The sequence below is a fragment of the Mastigoproctus giganteus genome, chromosome 5 (genome assembly GCF_048544385.1).
Source record: "Mastigoproctus giganteus isolate SK-2022 chromosome 5, ASM4854438v1, whole genome shotgun sequence".
Classification (NCBI taxonomy): Eukaryota; Metazoa; Arthropoda; class Arachnida; order Uropygi; family Thelyphonidae; genus Mastigoproctus; species Mastigoproctus giganteus.
The window spans coordinates 227,232,435-227,256,330 of NC_143579.1; the positions used below are offsets into that span (position 1 = coordinate 227,232,435).

At 34.3% G+C, this 23,896-nt stretch overlaps 1 protein-coding gene across 1 annotated transcript in view; it reads right to left on the reverse strand.

Moving 5' to 3' along the window:
* The window catches only part of IntS1 (integrator complex subunit 1), a 194,235-nt gene extending 173,914 nt beyond the window's left edge, over positions 1-20,321 (reverse strand). The window contains exons 1-6 of the mRNA XM_090373768.1: positions 20,231-20,321; positions 16,219-16,292; positions 9,611-9,640; positions 6,685-6,939; positions 4,748-4,944; positions 2,219-2,356 (exon numbers count right to left, since the gene is read on the reverse strand). Coding sequence (XP_090229894.1) covers positions 2,219-2,356; positions 4,748-4,944; positions 6,685-6,939; positions 9,611-9,640; positions 16,219-16,273 — 675 coding nt within the window. The 5' untranslated portion in view covers positions 16,274-16,292; positions 20,231-20,321. The remainder of the gene's footprint in view (positions 1-2,218; positions 2,357-4,747; positions 4,945-6,684; positions 6,940-9,610; positions 9,641-16,218; positions 16,293-20,230) is intronic.
* Positions 20,322-23,896: the final 3,575 nt, after the last annotated feature.

A 23,896-nucleotide genomic window follows, 5' to 3' on the forward strand; every position in this document is an offset into this window, starting at 1 on the left:
TAAACAAATGTTTAACATCACAGCTGGTAATTATAGCCAAGGAAAAGAAAATTACAATTTTCATACACAGAGTTAACTTATCTTTAATATGGTAAAATAAATACAAATATAAATAAATAAACTACAGTAGAACCTCAAAACGAAGACATTCAAAAATTTGGAATTATCAAAAATGTGGCATTTTTTAAATATACCTGGGAGGATAGTTACCCATGCAAAAGCAGAAGGAAAATAGGCAGGCTGGATTTAAAAAAAAAAAGCAGTTCAGGTGCTGGATTTCTGCACTATGTTCCATTAATAATTTCCAAACACAAATTTATTTCTGTTTTATATGCATACATTCAGCAGTAGCATACATTCCTAGAACGTATGCTACTGCTACCATGTATTTGTAACATATTACATAATGATATAGCAACAAGACCTCGAACAGTTAGGCAGATGTACTGAGAAGTGGCACTTAAAGTTTAACACTGATAAATACAAGGTACTGCCTATAGGCAGTAGTAATCCCAGAATAATATACCAATTGGGTGGTACAGGCTCAAAGCAGTAGAGTATGAAAGATATGTAGGGGTAACTGTACAGTCTGATACAAAGTTTTCTGAGCAGTGCAGACGGGCTGCTAGGATAGCTCATGGAATTCTGTCAATGATATATAGGAATTTTTCCATTTGGTAAAAGGTGATTATCCCATTAACCTGTACAGAGAAGTGCAACAAGATTAGTCAAGAACAAAACAAAGGGTATTTCTACAATGAAAGACTTCATTCTGCAATTTGTAGCACTTGGAAACCAGGTTATCTTTGTTTTCAGAAAAAACACATAAGTGAATATAAGCTTAAATCAAAAAAAGGATGGCTGCAGGATAGAAGGGCAAAAATTTGCTTTCAGCCAGAGAATAATTGACTGTTGGAATAAACTTTCATCTGGTGTTGTAGACGTGAACAGTTTGAATAAATTTAAGAAAGCATTAGAAAAATTACTAGAGGGGGATGAACAGATGAGGTGGGTAGTTCAGGTAGGGTTTTTTTTTTTTTTTTTGGCTAATGCTGTATAAGCTTGCTTCTTTGCATCATTTGCCACTATCAATACTAATAAAATCATTCATTTTGTGAGATATTCAATACTAGTTCACACTATAATACTTGGTAGCATAGTAATATATATTTAAAGACTATTTGAATCATGAAAATCATGCTGCACCATTTATACTTCATATTTAAAAATATTGGACAATCATACTGGAAGTGGAATTTGAACCTGCAATCTTTATTTATTTAATAAATTAAATAAAGATTTAATTTATTTCTAAGGTTTAATGCTGGTAGTTATCTATCCCTCTGTGGAGATTAGGGATCAGAACTACTGCATTATCTAATAAAATATTCAAATGTTATTTCTGACAATATTTTTATATTACTTAGTTAGCAAAAAGCATGCTTATTTTATTATGCAACTGAAGGATCTCTCCAAATTCACATCAGTAAATTAAATTTGTCTCTGATCATGTGACTGCATTATATTATGCTATCTGCTCACCTCAGCTTGCCAAGTATAAAATACATACATAATACAAACTACTCATGAATATTTAGGCTATGTACATAACTTTCAAAATCCAAAATTTTCAAAAATCTGACATGTGTTATGTTCAGAGGATGCCAAATTTATGAGATTCTACTGTAAATATAAATATGGTTTTATCTTGTAAATTCAATAATGATCAGGGGGATGATTTAAATGTAAGTCAAAAGGAGAAAGTGTCTACAAATTGCAAATTCAATTTATCCTCTGATGAAAATGCAAACAGTGATGCTCATGAAAAGGCACATACTTGATATGCATGCTTTGTTCCAAAACCTTAATTAATATTAATATAGTCATCTTCTCCCTTACTAACAGTCAATCTATTATCATGAAACAACATTTACAATCTCAATAAATCTTCCCACATATTATCAGCCATCTTCCTAATGTAATTTCCTATGCCATATACCTTTAATAATAAGAAATATATAATATAAGAAATTATAATAATATTAATTATTGTTGTTATTATTATACTTGTTATGCTCATTTCAAGAATTATTTTTATTATTTGCCATAATTGTTATGCAGGTTATTTTCTTCAAAAATATTTATGCAAATATTAATGCATCTAATACTTATCAAGAAAAAAAAAGGAGCAAGAAAAAAATAACTTTCTCTATATTACCTTAACAAACAAGTCTGGCCAGTTGCTTTCATCATGGAATGCTGACAGCAAAACATTTGCTGCCAAAACAGACACCAAACTGTTTCCTTTAGTCTTAAAATTCACCGAAACATCTCTTTTCAAAAGACCGCAGAATGCCTTCAAAATAAATGTGAAAAAAATAAAATAAAATAATTTTATTGAAAAAAATTAATAAACACAAATGACTTTATTAAATGGTGTATAAAATTTATATCATGAATCTAAATATCCGATTAGTCTAATCTATTATTTTTTCTAAATTTCTTAATTATTATTAACAAATTAGTTAACAATAAATTATTCATTAAAAGAAGCATTAATAGCTTTCATTTTAATGCAAGACAGATCAAAAAGATTAAAATATAATTATTTCAAATATCCATCATTTTGTTTAATGCAGAATCTAATTCAGAAAGTGAAACATGGAAAAACAAATGATTAAGTGCATTCCTAAATACAGAATAATGTGAGGTGAACCATCACTAGCACTGAATAGGTTTAACTTATTTTAGAGAGAGAGAGAGAGAGAGAGAGAGAGAGAGAGAGAATCTTTTATTGCACCACCTTCAATTGTGACAGTTACATGATTGGATAATGTTGCAATGTCCCTTCACGGCCAAAAGGCCAGGGCCAGGCTTTATGTACCTTAAGCTAAAAATTCAATTCACATTGAATTTTTTTTAGCACATCCGCACTACTTTTTTTTAACATATTCTTTTCTTTGGGAAAATCCGTGAATCAATAAAATAAAAGCTTCTTATGAAGCACTTTCCAAATTCAAAATAAAATATGGTATCTGAAGATCAAAAGGACATTGTGTATATTTCTGACATTTGAGATGAATAAAAAACCATTATTAACAAAAAAAATCAAAAAATTGATTAGTAAAGAGCAGGTTAGTGAATTTTATTTTGTAGTTTAATTGCAATAGAGAGCCAAAATATAATACTAGCAAAATGTATAAACTTAATCCTTAATTAATCTTCAATAGATATATGCCTAGAATTTTTCAATAATTGATAAAGTTGTAGAAATGATAAAACAGAAAATAGAATAAAATTTAATTGAATGCATAAACTCTTTGTTGAATGAAAATTGAAGGTTTTAACCTGTTGCAGGGAATGTCAAATGAAATGACAGAGGAACCAATAAGAATAGCAGTTATATAATTCTACTGTACTTGTGCCTATTGTAACCTATATGTTTATAATTTGCAATTGATGAGATGATCTCTGGAAATTTTGTCTGGAACTCAGTAGCCCATCACTTCTTTGCCACCAAATAATTTTAACAAAGGTACGTATTCTTTGAAAGTTGTTTGTTAAGTTAGAATTCGTTAAAGTGAATTTCCTAGATTTAAAAGGTAGTAATCAGTGGTATAGTGACCCGAGACTATGGATATATATGCATATATATATAAATTACAGTAAAGAATATCGTATTTATTAAAATGAATGATAAGTTTAAATGAGCTGTAACAAATTAAAACAAACATACAGTACAAAACAAAAAAGGAAAATGATGATTCATTTACTGATTGAAATTGATGGCTCAGGTTCTGAAGCCAAAATGATGAGTCACTGGATCCCTTGGCTCAAAAAAACGTATCAACTGATATCTGCTTAGCTTGTGTCTTCATTTTATTGAGCTTCTTATAGAAATGAAGAGTATCTACTTATGCCAAGAATACATTCCATCATCTTTCAAAATCTATTTCAGAAAGGGTGGGGTTGTCACGTAAGGAAAAGATACCACTTGAAACAAAAGTTCTTCCTCACCAAATAAATATAAGGGCATTATTAAATGGTGCATCGTTGCCCTTCCTGTATGTTTGTTCTATAGTGAATCCCTGAAATCCTTGTGCACACTGTAGACTGTCAGAGAACCAAAGAATAACAAGGTTAATAAGACCACTCTCACTGCCAATGATGACAAATGAAAGTATTATTACCCTCATTAAAATTTAATGCAACTAAAGTGGACAAAGGGATATGGAGGGGGAGAGGACAAGAGTTAAGCATTTGATCTTAAGAGAGTAAACATTCATAAATGTTGACTCTCTTAAGATCAAAATTTCAATTTCAGGAAACTGTTCATAATCCACTAAGTGAAATTTCTTATTACTTAAATTTACAATATGAAAAACAATGTCACATTATCACGGAATGTAGAAGGCGCCTCCGTAGCCAGATGGGCAGGAGTGGCAGTGCGTAGCACACTTCTTGATTAGACTGGGGTTCGAGCCCGTGATCACCAAATACGGAGGATGCAGAAAGGTCAGGGAATGACCACCGCATATCCCTGGAGCAATATGGCCTTAGTTGCTAATGCTCCTAAAAACCAAACAAACAAACAGAATGTAGAATGATAAACCTTTTCATTATACTGATGCATCATTGAATAAGAGAAAATAGCAAGAAAACAGATCAAATGTTGAAAGTTCCGTTCATTAGGTCAAGAAGTACTTTAATTATAATAAATATTTTATGTAATATGAAAAGTACTTACCTCTACTACCAATTCAGTGCAAAACATAAGAGGCCTTGTCTTTGCTAGGTACATTAAACTTAAGTATAAGGAAGATTCTGGTTTGGCTCTACACATTTTTAACTTTTTCACAGCTCCACAAAGCAAAGCTTCAACTCTTTCATCATCACTGTTATCTTCTGATTCCAGAATCTTACTCAACAATTCAAAAGGTTCCACTAAGGAGAGAGGAGAAAAAATAGGAGATAAACTACATTTCTTAAAACTTATTTTTGAAAAAATAAAATTTTGAAAATGGCCATATACAATGTACAATTATGAAGTTCACACTACTGAGATGTTATTCGATACCATCAGAGACCGATCGAGCTAGCCTGGTGGGTAAAGTGCCTGCCTGGCAATCCAAAGGTCGTGTGTTCGAATCCTGCCTCGGGTTTGGATCAGAGTAAATGCAAAAACTTTGGGAGGTGCATTATGGCCACAGAAGCCAATGCACCAACAACTAACAAAAAAAAAAAAAAAAAAAATACTGTTGAAAAAAAAAAAAAAATTACTGCCTCCTTATGTGATTAACTGCTTTAGCCATGTGTGGCAACTTTGATATCAACTATTTTGGAAAATTTTCTAATTTCTTCAAGCATATGTTTAAACCTCTGATCAATACCATATTAAATAATATATATTCATATCAATCACTTCAGGCACCTCCGTAGCCAGGTGGGAAGGAGCAGCAGTGCGTAGCACACGCTTCTTGATTAGACCGGGGTTTGAGCCCATCACCACCAAATACAGAGGATGTGGAAAGGTCAGGGAATGACCACCGCATATCCCGCAGCAATATGGCCTTAGCTGCTAATGCTCCTAAAAACCAAATAACAACAAATAAAATCACCTCAGCTTCCTGCTTTGGAGAGCTCTTTTTGGTTAGCACTAAAGCAACATAAGCCATGAATTACTTGCATTATATCTATAAAACTGCATGTGTTGGAACGTCTCTAAAGTGAAAGACTTAAAATCATAAAAACACTTAAGTCCCTTTTGCTTTTGTGCCATATCTGATTTTCTTTGATTTCAGCAAATTCTTTTTGTTTCTAGAAATAAAAATATATACACTAGTATGCAAATGCGTCATCTCACAGACACATCACACATATTATATTTTTTAATGAAAACAAAAGTTTTCATCTTGTTTCAAAAAAATTTCAAACAAAAAAAAAGTCACCTAAGTGTTACAAAAAAGTTGCAACTTGCTTGAATGCTGCAATTTCAAGATACAAGATCGGTTCCCAAACTTTTTGATCGCACTTCATATTGCTAAAAATTTTAACAAAAGAAATTCAAGTCCAATGTTGACAAGTCTCTTCTGACTTTCCAACCCTCAGTAAATCCCATAGTAAACTAGGCACCACAGGTTAAAAAAAAAAAAAAAAAAAAAAAAAAAGAGTCCAATGTGCTGCTGAAAATGAATAAGGTTACAATTTAAATATCTCCCAGATTCATGATCTTTTTTCTCACAAATATTTATAATTATTTATCTTATCTTATATTCTGAAAAAATTTATATACAAAAAGGGTAAAGTTTCATCAAATAAGAATAACATTCTTATACCAGAAATAAATCGTAACTGAAATTTATTTGAATGAAATTCAAAAGTAAGACATTAAGCGTCACCTCCTCAAATCTCTGTGAATATATATCTACAATGAGTGGTGAGCATAGTTATCCATACTTGACTCTTCTTTTTAGTGGCGGGAAATATTTTCGAAATACCTCTTTTCCAGAACAAATGCTGATAATTATCTCATCAGAAGTCAATATTTTCTGAATGAGTTAGATAAATTCACTCCTAAATAAGTAACACAGCTCTTACACATCTTAACACACAACTTATTTTCAAAGAAACATGTGATCAATGCTATATTTAGCCTTTTATGTATCTTATAAATCAAGTGCTTACCTTCTAATGCTACAGAATCCCACTGATCAGACTTTGTGACCTCTCGTTTTACCTGAGTGGCTACCCTACCAATTGGAGTAATAGCAGGGGCAGTTGAAAGTTTTGGTTTCTTTGTTGGAATAGTTGCAGAAGAAGCAGATGGAGAATTACCATCTCTCTTTCTTTCAGAGGATGGGCCACTTGTTGAAAGGGATGACTGCTTGGACTGAACTTTGGAATCAGCTCCATCATTAGATCCTCGTGATGACTTTGTTCCTTTTAAAAATTAAAAGTGCCCATATATCAAATATATATAACAAACAAATTATTTATAATATATTGAAATAAGTAGATGATACACAGAAACTTTAAAAGATATTCAATAACAAATTAAATTCCAATAGCAAATATTTGGTGGCACAAATAAAACTTAATGAAACTGACTTACAAGATTTTGCATGCAATTTAAAATAAAATTTAAAAATTTAAAGTCAATAAAATTTAAAATTACTTTGTAAATCAAAATAAGTTCAATTAAGGTACCTTGATCTTGTTTTTCTTAGTTTTTTTTTTTATATAATTACTTTATAGTATTAGCTTTAGGGTGATATCCTAATGTCACTTATTATTTATGATGAAATAAATTATTTGAACCTGATATTGCAGCAGCCTGAAAGCATACAATGTAAGTTGACACTGACTGAATACTCACCATCTAATGTTATTATCAAAATGTTTCATAATACAATGATAATTACATTACTAATCCTCCTGTTCCTGGTGGTTTCTTAACCAGAACCAAACATCAACAAGGCATGGCATCCATTATTCTCAGAGTACTAAATTGGTCTGACATGTTTCCAGTTCATGTTTGTAGTAGTGAGTATGAGGTGGGGGGGAAATAATTGTCATTCCAACTTTCCGTAGCTTTTATGTGTACTGATGGCACACCTGTATGAGTCTGTTTTAAGTAGTAAACAAACATTCACAGTAAAAAATTCTTAATTAGTTTTAAATATCAGGTAGCTTGAAAAGTTTTGTAAGAAAAGAAAATACAGTGACATCATGGTAGGCAGACTGGAGTGAGCCTACTGCACATAATAATACATGCATGTCCCTTACAAACATTAGCAGAAATATTACATTGCTGTATTAGTTGGTTTTAATAGGCCCCAGAGGAGAGCACAGTGCATCAAAGGTTACAAGTGAGAAAATTTGCAGTGACTGTGAACAGAAACATTGTAGATACATTGAAGAGAGTACAGCAAACAATTAATGTATCAGTTCATGGTGTTTGAATGGCATCACAGGTTTGGAAAATTGTGATTTGTTGTAAAACAACTGTACACTGAAAAAACTGGAATATCACAGAATGAGAGCAATGCAAAATAGGCATAGAAAGATGCATGTTCTGATCAAGGGCAGTGCCAAGTAGGGACTAAAGGGGCTATATATCTCCCCCTTGATCAAAATAATGTGAATTTTTATTACTACTATATGATGATTAGGCTTAAAGATTCCCTAAAACACTGCGCTAGCTCCATCCTTTAAAAAATCCTGCAACCATCCCTGGTTCTGATCACTGTCAGATGACAGACAATTTCAGCACATGCCAACTTTTACTTGCTAGGTGTGGAACCATCCTCAGTAATGATCTAATGAATTACATTTGTCAAGACATCATACCAAGAATGATGGTGCAGGAACAATGCAATGACCTCATGGTGATCAGTAGTCACTGCTTGTATAATACCACAACGATTCCACATTTTCTCTGTACTGTATAACCTGCAACAGATGATAAAACCTGGTGTTTCCTGCAATCCCCAAGATAAATGCAATTCTCCATGAGGAAATCATTCTTCTTGTTGACAGTTTCTAGAAATTCCAGCAAGATTGTTTAAAAGGAAAAGTGATGTTGGAAGAATTTTTCAACTGAGTGGGTACTAAATACCACAAATTTATTCTTGAGGGTTAACCAACAAGGAGAGGTACATATCTCTCTATGAAAGACAATTCATTTGAAGATCCTGAAATTTAGATGACCAAAGACTGATGTTCCTGAATGATAAAGCCTCAGCAAAATGGTAACTGTTTGTGCAGAAGTAACTCAATATGTTGTTGATATGAGAGCTTAACAACACAAGGACAAAGGCCAAAATGGGTCTTTCTATAATTCATTTGATAGAAAGCTTTCAATCTAAATATCAAGGCAAATGAGATGCAGGTATAGCGCTGTATTTGTTGAATGAACAGGGAAAGTTCATCAAAATTTACTGCTTCCTAGAATGTGTTCTAATGTTGGAGGGGTTTTTGCAAGTTTCAAAGAGTTCAGAAGTTGCAAGATGAAGCAACTCATTAAACATGATAAGGTAGTGTTCCCTGCCTACCATACTTTCCCAATCTGAAACCATACAATTTTATCCTTTTTCTGGGAGTTGCTTGAGAGATGCAAGAGAGGCTCAAAAGGTTTGAAAATGGTGTTGCAGTAGGTTGCATATAGTGGCTTCAAAAAATGTTTGAACAACTGTGTGAATGCTGACAGAATTGTGTAGCTGCTGAAGGACAGATGGTAATTTGAAGGTGCTGGATTCGAGATATGTCACACCTGTCCAAGAACTTTTAAATGTTCTGTGTGGTTTTCCTCTGGTTGCATAATAAATATCTGTACAATATACAAATTCATCCCACACTTTATTTAATAAATCAATACCTATATATGGAGTGTATATACCATCCATGTAAAATTGCATGGATGGGTATGTAAATTATCTATCATGACCCCCATTCCCTCCCCAAAAGCAAAAGTCCATTGGTTTAAATTGGATCATCTGAGTAGTAACTGGTTAAAACTGAACCAAAAAACTAAAATTATGATTTAATATATAAATAGCAGTAAAAGAATCAAAGTTATCAAGTTTAATTTTAGGAGTATAATAATACTTACCTAGGGCAATGAAGTCAGAGACATATGGAGCTATACAACCAGAAAAATAAAATTTAAATTATTAGCACAGATCTGTTATACTTGCAGTAATATATATATCAATTATAGCAGTTATTAAAATTATGGTATTTATTACTGCTAGCTTTTTAAAACTAACACATTCATCAAATTGGACATTATACACCAGTACACATAAATACAGCTCTATTATACATTTTAATTCAGCAAATGGAGTCCCCCAGAGTTCGGTGTTGGGCCCATTGTTGTTTTGATTTTTTATATCAATGATACTGATGAAGGTATATCAGGCTTAATGTCCAAGTTTGCAGATGATACAAAGGTTGGCAGGGTTACTAATGAAAGTATGCTACTGCAACAGGATTTAAAAAAGTTGAGCAGATGTGTTGAGAAGTGGCAACTGAAGTTTAACATTGACAAAGGAAAAGTACTGCATATGGCTAGAAGTAACTACACTCAGGATGGTAGAGAATGAAAAAGACCTGGGGGTAATTGTGCAGTCAGATATGAAGTTTTCTGAGCAGTGCAAACAGATTGCCAGAGCAAGTCGTAGGGTCTTGTAATGATATACAGGAATTTTGCTAGTAGGGAAAAGGTGATTATCCCTTTGTACAAGGCAATGGTCAGGCCATGCCTTGAGTACTGCGTACAGGTCTGGAGGCCTCAGTTTAGGAAGGATGTAGAGTTACTTGAGCATATACAGAAAAGGGCAACAAGATTGATGAGGGAAACGAAGGAGCCTTGTTACCAAGAGAGGCTTAAGTTCTGCAAATTGCAGTGTCTGGAGACTAGTCACCTGCAAGGTGATCTAATTGAGGTGTATAAGATCTTGAATGGGTTGTGCAGGCTCAATGCTGATGGAATTCTTCCTCTTGCTCAAATTATGAACCTGAGGGGGCACAAATTCAAATTGAGGAAAGAAAGTTATAGAACAGATGTGCAGAAATTTACCTTTAGCCAGCAGATAGTCAATTGCTGGAACAGATTTCCACCTGTCTTTGTGGAAGTTGATAGCTTAAATAAATTCAAGGAAGAACTGGACAAACTTTTAGAGCGAATGGATATACAAAATGGGATTTTGTTTTTTTTTTTTGGCTGAAGCTGTATAAGCTTCCTTTCTTTCACCATAATGCTAAATGTTCAATAATTTATATGAATTAAATTTGACATTATCAATGATGATGGACAGAAATGCAATAAGCAACATACATCACAAGGCCATGCAGCATTGTCTTTGAGGTGTGTTAGCAGAAAAAACAAAACACATAGTAAAACACTTGTGGTAGAATGCTACAGCAGAAAGATAGGCAACCTTTGTGACTAAAAAGGCATGCTTTAACCTGCACCAATAAAATAGAGAAACTAGAGCTGTAAAAGAATGCATATATACATTGTATCAAAAAATGGGGGAAAAAATGCTTTAACAATAAAAAGAAAGAAAGATCATCCAGTGATTTCAAAAAAAAAAAAAAATGTATACCTGATTTAATGGGTTCAACTTCACACTTTCTCATCAACTGGTTTGGTAATAAGATTGCAAACAGTTATGAACTCTGTTCCTTTTACCTTTAAATATCAAAGCAAATGGCTACTCATTATCTCAATTGATTTCATATGCTTCATGTGTGTGTTTTATGGGTGTTTAATGGCAGATAAGCTACACTGGCTATAGTGCACAATTTTTAAAAGAGAGAAAGACCAAGCAAGGATGAGGAAATCCATTCAGATCATTTAGAAATGGTTTTAAAAGCATAAGGCTGGCAATAAATCTGCCTAATTATTATTCAGTAGGCATTCTTTTAAAAGCTGACTACAAATATAAAATAAGACAAACCATTACAGTCTAAGCAACAGACATCCTCTAAATTTCAACTAAGATCTGGCAATGTGACAAAATTAATGCAAACAAAAAGTGTATATATTCCTCTATGTTCTTGGTGGAATGCTGCAACAGAAAGCTGACTAACTTATATGACTAGAAAGGCAAAGTTTAATCTACAGCAATAAAATCAGAAAACTACAGTTATCAAGGCATGCATACACACACACAGAACTTTCAATACAATTTGATTTCAATAAATTACTGCTATATAATGCATAATCAATCTAGAAAAGAATACATAAACTTTTTGAAATTATACTTGCCTGATTTGTTCAGTAAGTCTGTGGCGGATTTAGCACTTGAGAGGCCCCAGGCGCAATTCAATTTCGAGGCCCCCCCCTCTAAATATTTTCAGTACCACCACATTCTACGTGCACGTTTTTACTATAGCACGCGCTCTAGATTTGATGTTGCAGTTTTAATCATTTTGGTTGCGCAATTCTTTCATACATATTTTAACTAATGTTTAAATGAAAAAATAGCACAACTAAGCATTAATGATAATACGTATCTACTTCAGATTCACTTAGTTCGCATAGATATTTCCTATAATATGTAGGGATATTCGCATAAGAGTTTACTAACTTCTCATATTAAATTATAGTTTTATTCAGTAACGGTAATAATGATGAGTGTAAATATTAAAAATGGAACAATTTTATTTTTTTTTTGAGACCTGAGTTTGAGGCACCCTCTATTTAAGAGTCCCCATTTAAGTGTGGAAATCCGCCACTGCAGTAAGTTATCAAAATATCTTGATAAAACATGTATCAAAAGTAATTAGATATCCCAAGGTATGTTTGCTTTTTTGTAGAGAAAAAATCCAGTGAAATCTATTATTCTATAATTACAAGTGTTTGTTAGTAACTTTCCCATGGATTCACTACTATCCCATAGAGTTAGCTATTATTTGAAATCAGTGAAACAAATTCCTGTCACCTAACTTAAAATAACATATTAGGATCATTTAGAGGCCAAATACAGCCAATTTTATGAAAAAAATATAGGACTCATAATCAGAAAAGCAAGTGCTGAAATTTTGGAAGAAAAGTCAATCCAAAATCATGAATCAGAATCATTCCCCACCAGGGCCTTGATAACCAATGATCAGTATCAGTGATTGACAACTCATCCTTATCTGAGGTAGAGTCCTCTCTGAAGGACTAAAAATTTCACCAGAAGTATTTTCACCGATAGAATTCAGTACTCTCTCAAAGGAAGAGAGGTCACAAGAGGATCCCCAATTCGGCCAACAGATGGAAAGAAACTGATTATACATTAAAGAAACATTTCTTTAAAAAAAAACTGCACCACCAAACTGAGATATATAAAAAAATCACAATTAGAATTTCACCACATGCAAAACACAAGAAAAACAAAACTATCAGAATATCCAATGCACATCACAGAACAACCATGGTATTGATTAATCACAAAGACAACAACAAGCTGAACTACTTAATGGCCTCCTACAATTTACTACACCAAATGAGACCTACCGTACTCATCAAAAGCAAAGTGAAGACCCAACTACTAAAAATGCCAAACTCACAAGATTTACACTACAAATTAAATCTGAATCATTTGTAAATCTCTGATGAAATTAAAAAATAATCAATTTTCACTAATCAGGGTAGCACGTTGGTGGCTATATAAGGGTAGCTCAGAAAGAGCTTAATTAGTTTGGTTCCAATTCGATTTTGATAAGAAGTAATGTAGGTTAATGAACAAAAGACATTCAGAAGAGTGAAATTGTAACCATTTCTTATTCATATTACCAAGCCCAACCAATGGTGAATACATGTCAATATTTTTGTTAATAGAAAAGTCAGTTCTTGATGTCTTTATAACTAACATCTGCCCACAGATACAGGTAGAAGAACAAAGTTTCAGGATTAAATCAATAACATGAAGAAATTGGAATATCTTACACAACAGAACTTACCTCCTTACTGTTAAAATGAGATTAAATTAGAAAGAATATAAGCATTAAAAACTTATTAAAATGAAACCCCGTTGAGGAAAGAGCACCTTTCTCTAATGTTCGTTATGGAGAATTGGTCTGCGTTTAAAACCATACTGCAGAACCAAGGGTTCGAATGGTGAACTTTCAAAAAACATCATCAGTTGGTTTGTGAATGATAAGAGGAAAGAGTGTTTTGAATATGTCTTAGTTCCCACGGTGGCATCTCTGTATCCAGGTGAGCAGGAGCAGCAGTGCGTAGCACACGCTTCTTGATTAGACCGGAGCGAGCCCGTGACCACCAAATACGGAGGATGCGGAAAGGTCAGGGAATGACCACCGCATATCCCTGGAGCAATATGGCCTTAGTTGCTAATGCTCCTAAAAACCAAATAACAAACAAACAGTTCCTATGGTGCAACTTAGACATGTACATTGAGAATTTTATATTATTTAAATGCCATATTAATGAAAAGGTTGTAGGTAGTTCAGTATTGATAACTGAAAACTGTATTGTTTCTTCAAGGTGGTTAATTTATTTAATATATTAACTAATGCTTCATAGATGGTTAATTTATAACTAGAAGAAATTTAACTAACATTATGGCAGAGTTAATCTGAGGTTGGTGGGATGTTATTTGGATGTGTTGGCTGAGTTCAGTTCTATGATACTCTGTAAGCTGACTTGGTGATAATAAGCTCCGCTATTGGATATGTTGGAGGTGCCATATTTAACTGTGGTACTAGGTGGTCTGCGCGGGTAGCACAGTGATATCATCCCTGTCCTCCCTACACTGGATGGAAAAGGCCTGGGTTTGAATCCCGTCGATGATGTGAGGAACTTTAATGGGCTTTTTTCACTCTGTGGCTGAGTTAGTCGGTCTCAGGCATAGATAGCAAGGTTTTCCCCCCCAGAAACTGGGTTTTTTTAGCATTAGTAGAGGCATATGATGCAAGAAAGAAAATTTTCGTCCAGCAAAACAGACAAATCGACCATAGAACACATGCAATTAACAGACATAAGACAAACAGCACGGCAGATGAATTTAATTATTTGGGTAGCTTAAAAATAATAGTTTGGTTTTTTTGTGGTATTAGGTGGCGCCTGACCCTAATACTATGTGGTACTAGCTATATAAAATGTGTTACATTCCTGTTAATAAGGAATAAAATACATATGTTTTTAGTGTCTTGAATACTGTGTTTAAAGGTATCTTTGTAATTGTTAAAGTATATGTTAATTTTATTGTAGGACGAAAAAACTAAAGTAAGGTCGGTGTTAGAGAATGCATCTTTAAGTTAATCTGTCAAGTTGAAAATGATAAGGTACAACTATTTTTATACTGGTAACTGATTGTTTTATTATCGGAGGACTCTTTAATCTATTTTAATGTCTGACCCATTGTATCGTACAGACACTCCGCCTTTGCTAATTTATCTTATTACGTCATCAAAATCATATCTCCGTTACAAAATTTTTGGAGTTCAGAGTACTTAATACAGCCCATGTTTATATGTTAATTAGCAACATTAAATTATCCAACACAAACATTTTAATGTTATTTGATATTGTGTAATTATACACCAATGTTGATGTAGATTACACAATATCTAATCTTAAAGAATGGCTAACATGTGATACTAGCTTTAAAAAAACACACGACTCTTTCCATGGATAATATTATCATACTCACATCTTTCCTCATTAGATTTATTTCAGATATTTATAAACAAATATATGGTCTACCAATGGGATTAAGAATTTCAGCTCCATTGATTGTATTAGTGACCTCTTGGTTCTGCAGTATGATTTTAAACACAGAACAATTCTCCATAATGAACATTAGACAAGGGTATACTTCCTCTATGGGATTTCATTTTAATAAATTTTTTAACCCATTCTTTCTAACCTAATCTCATCCTAACCGTATGAAAGCAGTAAGGAGGTAAGTTCCATTATATAAGGTATTCCAATTTCTTCATGTCAATTTACTTCCAGAACTTAAGGTTATCCAAAAATATTTATAAGGACTAAATCAATATAAAATTTTATGAATTTATCAATTATGTTTTGCAATCACATTCAAAGTAATCTACCTGTGAGTGTACTCAAACATACTTTCATTTATATGAAAAACCATCCAAATATACTTTAATTTATATGTGTAGATTTCTACAGGAAAATGGAGGATATGGGAACTATGAAATTGAAATTGGCCTAAAACTCTTTCCATAAACCAGAATTCAGGCATTACCTTATTAAGTAATGCCTGAAAACCTAAGACACACACACATTAATATTTCTATCTGCCACATTTTAATGAAATTTGGAATGACTTAAATCTTTCTAATAACTAAAATATAATTTTATTACAAAAATCAGCACACTTAAAATAGAGCTGTTACACACCTGGACAGACATGATGAATGGCTACTTTGGGCATTTTTGAATGCACCGAAAAAGTGATCAAAATTTTTACAAGTTGATAAAAATACCTGGTCTCAGATACAGTCCTCTATGCACATAAAATTCTTAAAACAAAAAGGTCAACCAAGTATGATAATCATCATTAAGTAATTTATATGATCTGCAGATTACTATTCATATGTGATGATTACTATTCATATGATCTGCAGTAACTATATAAATATTTTGTTTAAAAAAAAACAATTTTAGTTGATGTCATCATATATAATACCAAAATATACGATAAATACACAATGGTATATATATAATCTACATACCTTTAACCTTTGAGGTCGGGCCTCTTTTCAATCCTTTATTTTTATCTCGATCCATACCACTAATAAGTTACTGCCTACAACATTAAAAGAAATTTAGCTTTAACACATTCAATCAGTTAAATCAATAATTACTCAATAAGAAAAAAATAACAAAGGAAGCTTGGTATTATTTAAATAACATTATTCTGCACGTTAAATTTTATATATATATATATATATATAAATTTATATATATATTTATCTTTTTCCTGTATTCCTATTTTGTTTGTTTTATATATCAATTTTTCTTATGCGGCTAGTTTACTGTATTTTATTTGTGATATTTCACACTATTTTGGCTTCGGCACTGTTTGGGTTGGGCACCAGTCTAAATTTGTTGTTTATTGGCTTGTAATCCTGGCTACATTTTTCTTCTATTTAATATATTTAACATTTTATATAAATACTCCTTCCACATCCCCCTTTATTTTTATCTTGGTTCAACTATTGTCCTTGTTTATTTGTTTGTTTCTTTGCTTATTTACTGCACTTTTCCATTCTGCCTACCTCTTTTTTATGTTATATGCATGTGTATATGCATACACATAAACACAAATATTCCGGCTTATTTTAAGTGTCAGCATCACCAGAATACACATAATATACATAAAAATGAAATGTATAAAAATGAAACACATAAAAATGAGAGAGGAGGGCATCTGTATCAATATTTCAGTAAAAAAAAAAAATTATGCATCTTCATATGGAGTGTCAGAAACACATTAAGAGGGCAATGGAACACTGGAAAAAATTTAAAAAATCCAAAAATATATAAAACTAAAGTATAAAAATGGAATTCTAGTACCCCCTTCATAATATGTTTATTTACTTTTCAAGGTACATTCTGTATAAAACAGTATGTTGATGTGTGAGTATCTAGTGGGAGAGGGTCCCTGTTGTTATTACTGTAGTGTTTTAGGTGCATTAGTTACTTCAACTATATTCCACCACACATGTCTGTAAATTTTGTGTTCTGTGGTCAATTTGTGGATGAAAAACCAGTTACCAAGAGGAAAGAACCATGCAACCATTGTCTAGAAATAACTAACTGAGCTAAATTGTGAAAATGCCTAGAATATTCTTCATATCATTAAGAGGATTTGAACCTGGGCTTTTTCTCCACCCAGTGTGGGGGGGATGGTGAATACATGCACTGTGCTACTAGAGAGGAGCACCACAGGCAATAACTTTCATTGTATCAGACAGACAATTTAGCTTCACATGATACAGTGTCATATTTAGCATTCTGTCACATCCCTAAAAGGAACACATCTGCTCTTGTGGCCTGTCAGACATAGTTTTTTTTAATTTTTTTTTTTATTACTATAAAAGCTCATTTTTAGCTTTTACACTGAATTGAAAATGGTATTTTAATGCCTGTGATTTATATAATTTATCCCGGTTTCGATTTTTTTTTTTTTTTTGATATTTTTTGTATTGTTTCAATTTTGTTTTCATCCATCAGAGCCATTACACATTACGAGAATAAATTTATACCTCAAGCGGAGGACTATATGACATAAACAATATACAGTCCTGCTGATTTTTCATCGATGCCACAGACTCCATCACTAAATCCGTCTATCTTAGATGCTTTTAGTTCTTCAGTTGTGTAACAATACTTCTGGCTGACCTGAGGTCAGGCTTCCCCCCCCCCTAACATCTTGTCATATAATGGCAGATTCAGAAAAAAATTACAGGAGCACAGGGGGGGACACCATTGTGTGCCTTGTTTGTGCACAAACAAGGCACAAAATAATGCACAGAACAAAACAAATATGACACTCAAAAATAATGCGACTGGCGGACATAGGCACACAGCTAGCCTGAATTACTTTGAAGTAAACATTATGCACGAACAAACTGCGTGATGCCTCGAACTGAAGTGTCGATCACATCAGCATCAGCTGTTGTTGTTTAGTTTTTAGGAGCATTAGCAATTAGCATTAGCATTAATAGAGGTATATGATGCAAGAAAGCAAGCTTATTCAGCATCAGCCAAAAAAAAAAAAGACAACCACTACTCCCATTTCACCCCTCCGTTCGTTCGAAATACCTGTCCAGCTGAGCCTTAAATTTGTTTAGGCTATCAACTTCAACAACAAATGATGGAAGTCTATTCCACAAACCAACTGACCGCTGGCTAAAGGCAAATTTCCGCACATCTATCAAACATCCGTCCTTCCTCAATTTGAATTTATGCCCTCTCAGGCGATTATTCTGAGCAAGAGGAAGAATCCCATTGGCATTGAGCATGCTCAAGCCATTCAAAGCCTTATACACCTCTATCAGATCACCTCGCCGATGCCTAGTCTCCAGACTGTAATTTGCAAAACTTAAGCCTTTCTTCGTAAGAGCAACCCTTTGTTCCATTCACTAATCTTGTTGCCCTTCTCTGTACTCATTCCAGGAGCTCTACATCCTTCTTGAAATGAGGCCTCCAGACCTGTATACAGTACTCAAGGTGTGGCCTGACCAATGCCTTATACAAGGGAATAATCACATCCCTATCCCTGCTAGAAAAATTCCTGTATATCATTGACAAGACACCATGAGCTACTCTTGCAGCTCGTCTGCACTGCTCAGAGAACTTCATATCTGCCTGCACAATTACCCCCAGGTCCTTTTCATTCTCTACCACTGTCAGCGTAGTACCACAGAGTTGATACGTTGATCTGGGGTTACTGTTTCCCACATGTAGTACTTAACATTTGTCAATGTTAAACTTCATTTTCCACCTCTCAGCCCATCTGCTCAACCTTTCCAGATCCTGTTGCAGCAGCATAGCATCACTAGTGTCCTTAACAACCCTGCCAACCTTTGTATCGTCTGCAAACTTGGACATTAAGCTTGATATACCATCATCAATATCATTTATAAATACAGAAAACAACAATGGACCCAACACCGAACCCTGAGGAACTCCACTAATAACATTAGTCCACGTTGAGCAGTGTCCATTGATTACCACTCTCTGTCTTCTGCCACTCAACCATCCCTTTATCCATAGCAGCAATTTGCCTGCAATGCCACACTGCTCCAATTTGTGCAGCAGTCTTCCATGTGCAACAGTATCAAAAGCCTTTCTAAGATCCAAATATATAATATCAAAGTTATTCCCTGCATCCAGTTCTTTTGTGACTACATCATAGTATCCAATCAAACTGGTCAGACAAGACCTGCCCTTAACAAAACCATGCTGTGTCTGAGCTATAACTGAATTCTTGTCTAGATGATCCTGCAGTGCTTCTTTAACCAGTGCCTCCATTAATTTTCCTGGAACCGAAGTTAAATTAACAGGTCTATAATTACTTGTGTCAGCCTTTGATCCTCCTTTGTGAATTGGGGTTACTAAGGCCATATTGCTCCGAGGATATGCGGTGGTCATTCCCTGACCTTTCCACATCCTCCGTATTTGGTGGTCACAGGCTCGAACCCCAGTCTAATCAAGAAGAGTGTGCTATGCACTGCCGCTCCTGCCCACCAGGCTACGGAGGCGCCTCAGCATCAGCGTTGCCAACTGCAGTCAGTTGAAAATTGCTAAGCCACAATGCAAAAATAGATTTAAAAATAAAAAATAAAAAATTTTGTAGCTAAAGCGAATTTAAACGATTGATGTATATTTCACGAAAAACGATAGGGGAACATGTTCCCCAGTGCCCCTACCCTGAATTCGCCACTGTGCATAACAAACACGTTCTGGCACACGTCACTGATCATTCCGGTACCGATGAAAAATCAGGAGGGCCTCATCTTGTTTATACCAATTAGTCCCCCGCCTGAGGTATAAATTTAGTCTTGTAATATGTAAAGGCAAGTTGTTTGTTTGTCAGGATTTCGAAAAAATAAAGACTAAAATTCAGAAATAACGGCTGGAACCAACAAATCCCATTAGGAAGTTTGTGTACTTCTAACAGGTGTGTAGTAACTCTAAACAAAGCAGCATGGAATTCACTTAAAATCTGCATGATACCTAAAAGGATGCGAATAGCTTTACTCCCTAGTATAAGCACCCTATTTTGCAAACGCAACCAAATAATTAACTGATCACATATCAAATTTTTGAAAGGAATACAAAAGCTCACCACACGAGCAAAAACACTACACCGTACGATTGGAACCATAATTATCAACGTGCTACGCCACCTAGTGAGTTGGGAGTAGTATATTATTATAATTATTAGCCATATGGTGCAAGGAAGCCTGAGGCTTAAAAAAAAAATTCGAGTTACGCCGAGAGAGAGAGAAGTAGAAAGGAATCACCAAGAAAGAGAAGAATGATGATAACCAGCTCAAGACCATTGGTGCGCCAATGGTCTTGACATAAACAAGTCCATACTCACCAGAGGTGAGCCCCTGGGGTTAAATATTATAATATATACGATGTACACTCCTGCCTAAAAGTTTGGAATCACAGTGTATGACAACAGTTTATGAAGGATGTTGAGCTGCTAGATCGGGTACAGAGAAGGGAAATGAGATTGGCGAGGGGGAAACAAAGGGGTGCTCTTATCAAGAAAGGCTGAGCCGCAATGCAAATTGCAGCGTCTGGAGATTAGGCACCTGACAGGCGATCCGATCGAGGTGTTGCAGAATTTGAATGGATTGAGAAAGCTCAGTACTGATGGGATTCTTCCTCTTGCACAGATTACGCATATGAGAAATATATCTAAAGATGTCGAAACGGATGAAAATATATCTAATGTTGTGGAAATTGTTTTTTTGCCTCAATAAATTCAAGGAAGAACTAGAGATAAACTGTTGAAGGGAGTGGATAGGTTTTTTTGCCTCAATAAATTCAAGGAAGAACTAGAGATAAACTGTTGAAGGGAGTGGATAGGTGAAACAAGAAGGTCTTTTTTTGCTAATGCTCTATAAGTTAGTTTCCTTGCATCGTTTGCCACTACTGATACTAATGACAATGTAAGGTTTAATATAAAAAAATAAATAATAACACACATTAAGTATTTTAAGATTTTTTATTAAACATTGAAAACTTTACGACAAACAATATTGAAATGATTAATATTAACAACTATACTGATTCCTCATCAACATACCCTTAATTTTATTATAGTGAATTGAATAACATTGTTCAACGCGATCTGAAATGTTTCCTATAAATTTTATGAAGATGGGCAGATTTCACGGACTGATGAGGGTTTAGATGAACCCATAAAAGAAGGTCCCTGCATAGCTTAGAGCTGTGCTTCGAGCTATTATCTTGTTGTAAAGTAAAGTCGAAGTGCAGAGGACATTGCATTATGTTCAAGAATTTCTTTAAAGGCTTCTTTTCTTAAATTCCTTCAATCCCGACGATGTAACCCGCTTCAGAAAACAGAAGCGACGCCAGGTAATGATGAAACCACCACCATGATTGACAGTAGGCACTAAACAATGTAGCACCACTCTATTTTTCAGTCCATCATCTCACATAAACTCTACTCTTGGATCCAAAAATTTAACACTTGGATTCATCCAACTACAGTACATTTTACCACCTTCAATTGTCCAATGTTGATTGGACGAAGATTTACAGTGGATGCAGACAATTTATATTATCCCAAATATAATTTGGGATAATATAAAATTTATATTATCCCAAATCCTCAATTTATATTATCCCAAAAGCACTTTAGAATTATCTAAATTCTTCTAATATTAAAATATAAATGCACAAGTCATAAAACGATATGAGCTTAAAATATACTACAAAATATCGGTGTATTTACACCGATATTTTATAGTATATGCTGCAACACCAGAGTACTTGCCCATCCACCAAGGATAGGCCAACAAGCCTTGAAACGGTGCCGTATGGGTGGTGGTGCCCACTGAGAATAAGTAACAATAGTCTTCTCTATTAGTGAAGCGTTACTTATTCGAGGTAGTGCAATACATGGTAACTCGTTGTGAAGGTAGTCAATAATATGAGAGGTAGACAATACGAAATACAATTAAATCGATACCTTTACACTACAATTATAGTTTTTATTTTATGAGCTATCTACTAAATTCTTCTATAATATTGAAACAATACTTCCACTTTCTAGAATCATCTACAACGTTCTGCCACATTCAGGAATCTTTTGGAATGTTCTACCACATTCATGAGTCTTCCACACTTTTTTGGAATATTCTAGAAATTTCTTAAATAATATTTTTAAGTTTTTTTTTTATTTTTATACATATTAGAAAATATCTTAATAAAAATCATCCAGGGAGATGCCCGAGTCCACTATTTTCCTATCTCTCTCTCTCTCTCTCTCTCTCTCTCTCTCTCTCTCTGGTCCCAGGGTAACTCAGATTTTCTTTTGGCTGGTTCAGCATAAGCCTCAAGCTTCCTTGCACCATATGGCTAATAATAATAAGTACAGATATACATTAAAAGATGGGAAGAAGAACCTGTACACCCTATCTCACCTGGTGTACTTGAATTGCATCAAACTCTGTGCCGTAACCGAGAATTGGCTTTAAAAGCTATTCCAGATCACCAAAGAGTGTAGTATGATATCAGGATGCAATTTGGTCTAGACAAATGCGAGACACATGGATTTCATCAAATATATCCAGTCGGACTAGAGGGGGGATAAAGAATTCTTCACATATATAAATGCCAAGAAGAGCAGGACAAACCAGATCGGACCTTTACGTAAGGGAAAGGGGATAGTAATAAATACACCAGCTGCCGTTGCAGATGAACTCAACAGTTATTTTGCATCGATATTTACAAATGAAAAGCCTTTTGTGGCAATGGGAAATTGTGGGAGCGAAGTTAAAAAATATGTAATTAATGATATTGAAATTTCGCAAGATTATTTAATGAAAAAACTTTCAAGCCTACAGACTAGTAAGGCTCCTGGAGTTGATGGAATATACCCTATAATCTTGAGAGAGGCGGCAAGCGAGTGCATTGAACCACTGAGGCTGGTTATGCGAGCATCACTAGACTCTGGGGAGATTCCCTTGGATTGGAAAAGTGCAAATGTATCTCCCATACATAAGGGTGGCTCTAAAAGTGAAGTGGGAAATTATCGACCTGTCAGTCTGACTTCAGTAGTAGGGAAAATCATGGAGGCATTGATCAAGGGTGGAATTCAGGATCATTTGGATAGAATTGAAATTCTCAAGGATACTCAGCATGGTTTTGTAAAGGGAAAATCATGTTTAACAAATCTGGTTCGCTATTTCGAAAGGGTCACTCACGAGCTAGATTTAGGGAATAATTTCGACATTGTTTATTTAGATTTCAGCAAAGCTTTTGACTCAGTCCCACATGAGCGGTTGCTTTATAAGCTGGAACAGGTTGGAATCACTGGGAAAATCCTTAGATGGATAGAAGGATGGCTTCAGGGCAGGAGGCAGAGGGTTGTGATAAATGGCTATTCCTCAGATTGGGTTGATGTAAGAAGTGGGGTTCCCCAAGGATCAGTATTAGGACCACTGTTGTTTTTAATTTTCATAAACGACATTGATGAAGGGATAGAGGGCGTGATGTCTAAATTTGCAGATGATGTTAAAATTGGTAGAGTAGTTAATGATCACTGTCAAGCTGAGCTTCTTCAGAGAGACCTGGATAGACTTCAAGAATGGTCAGAAAAATGGCAGCTGTGCTTTAATCCAACAAAGTGTAAGGTAT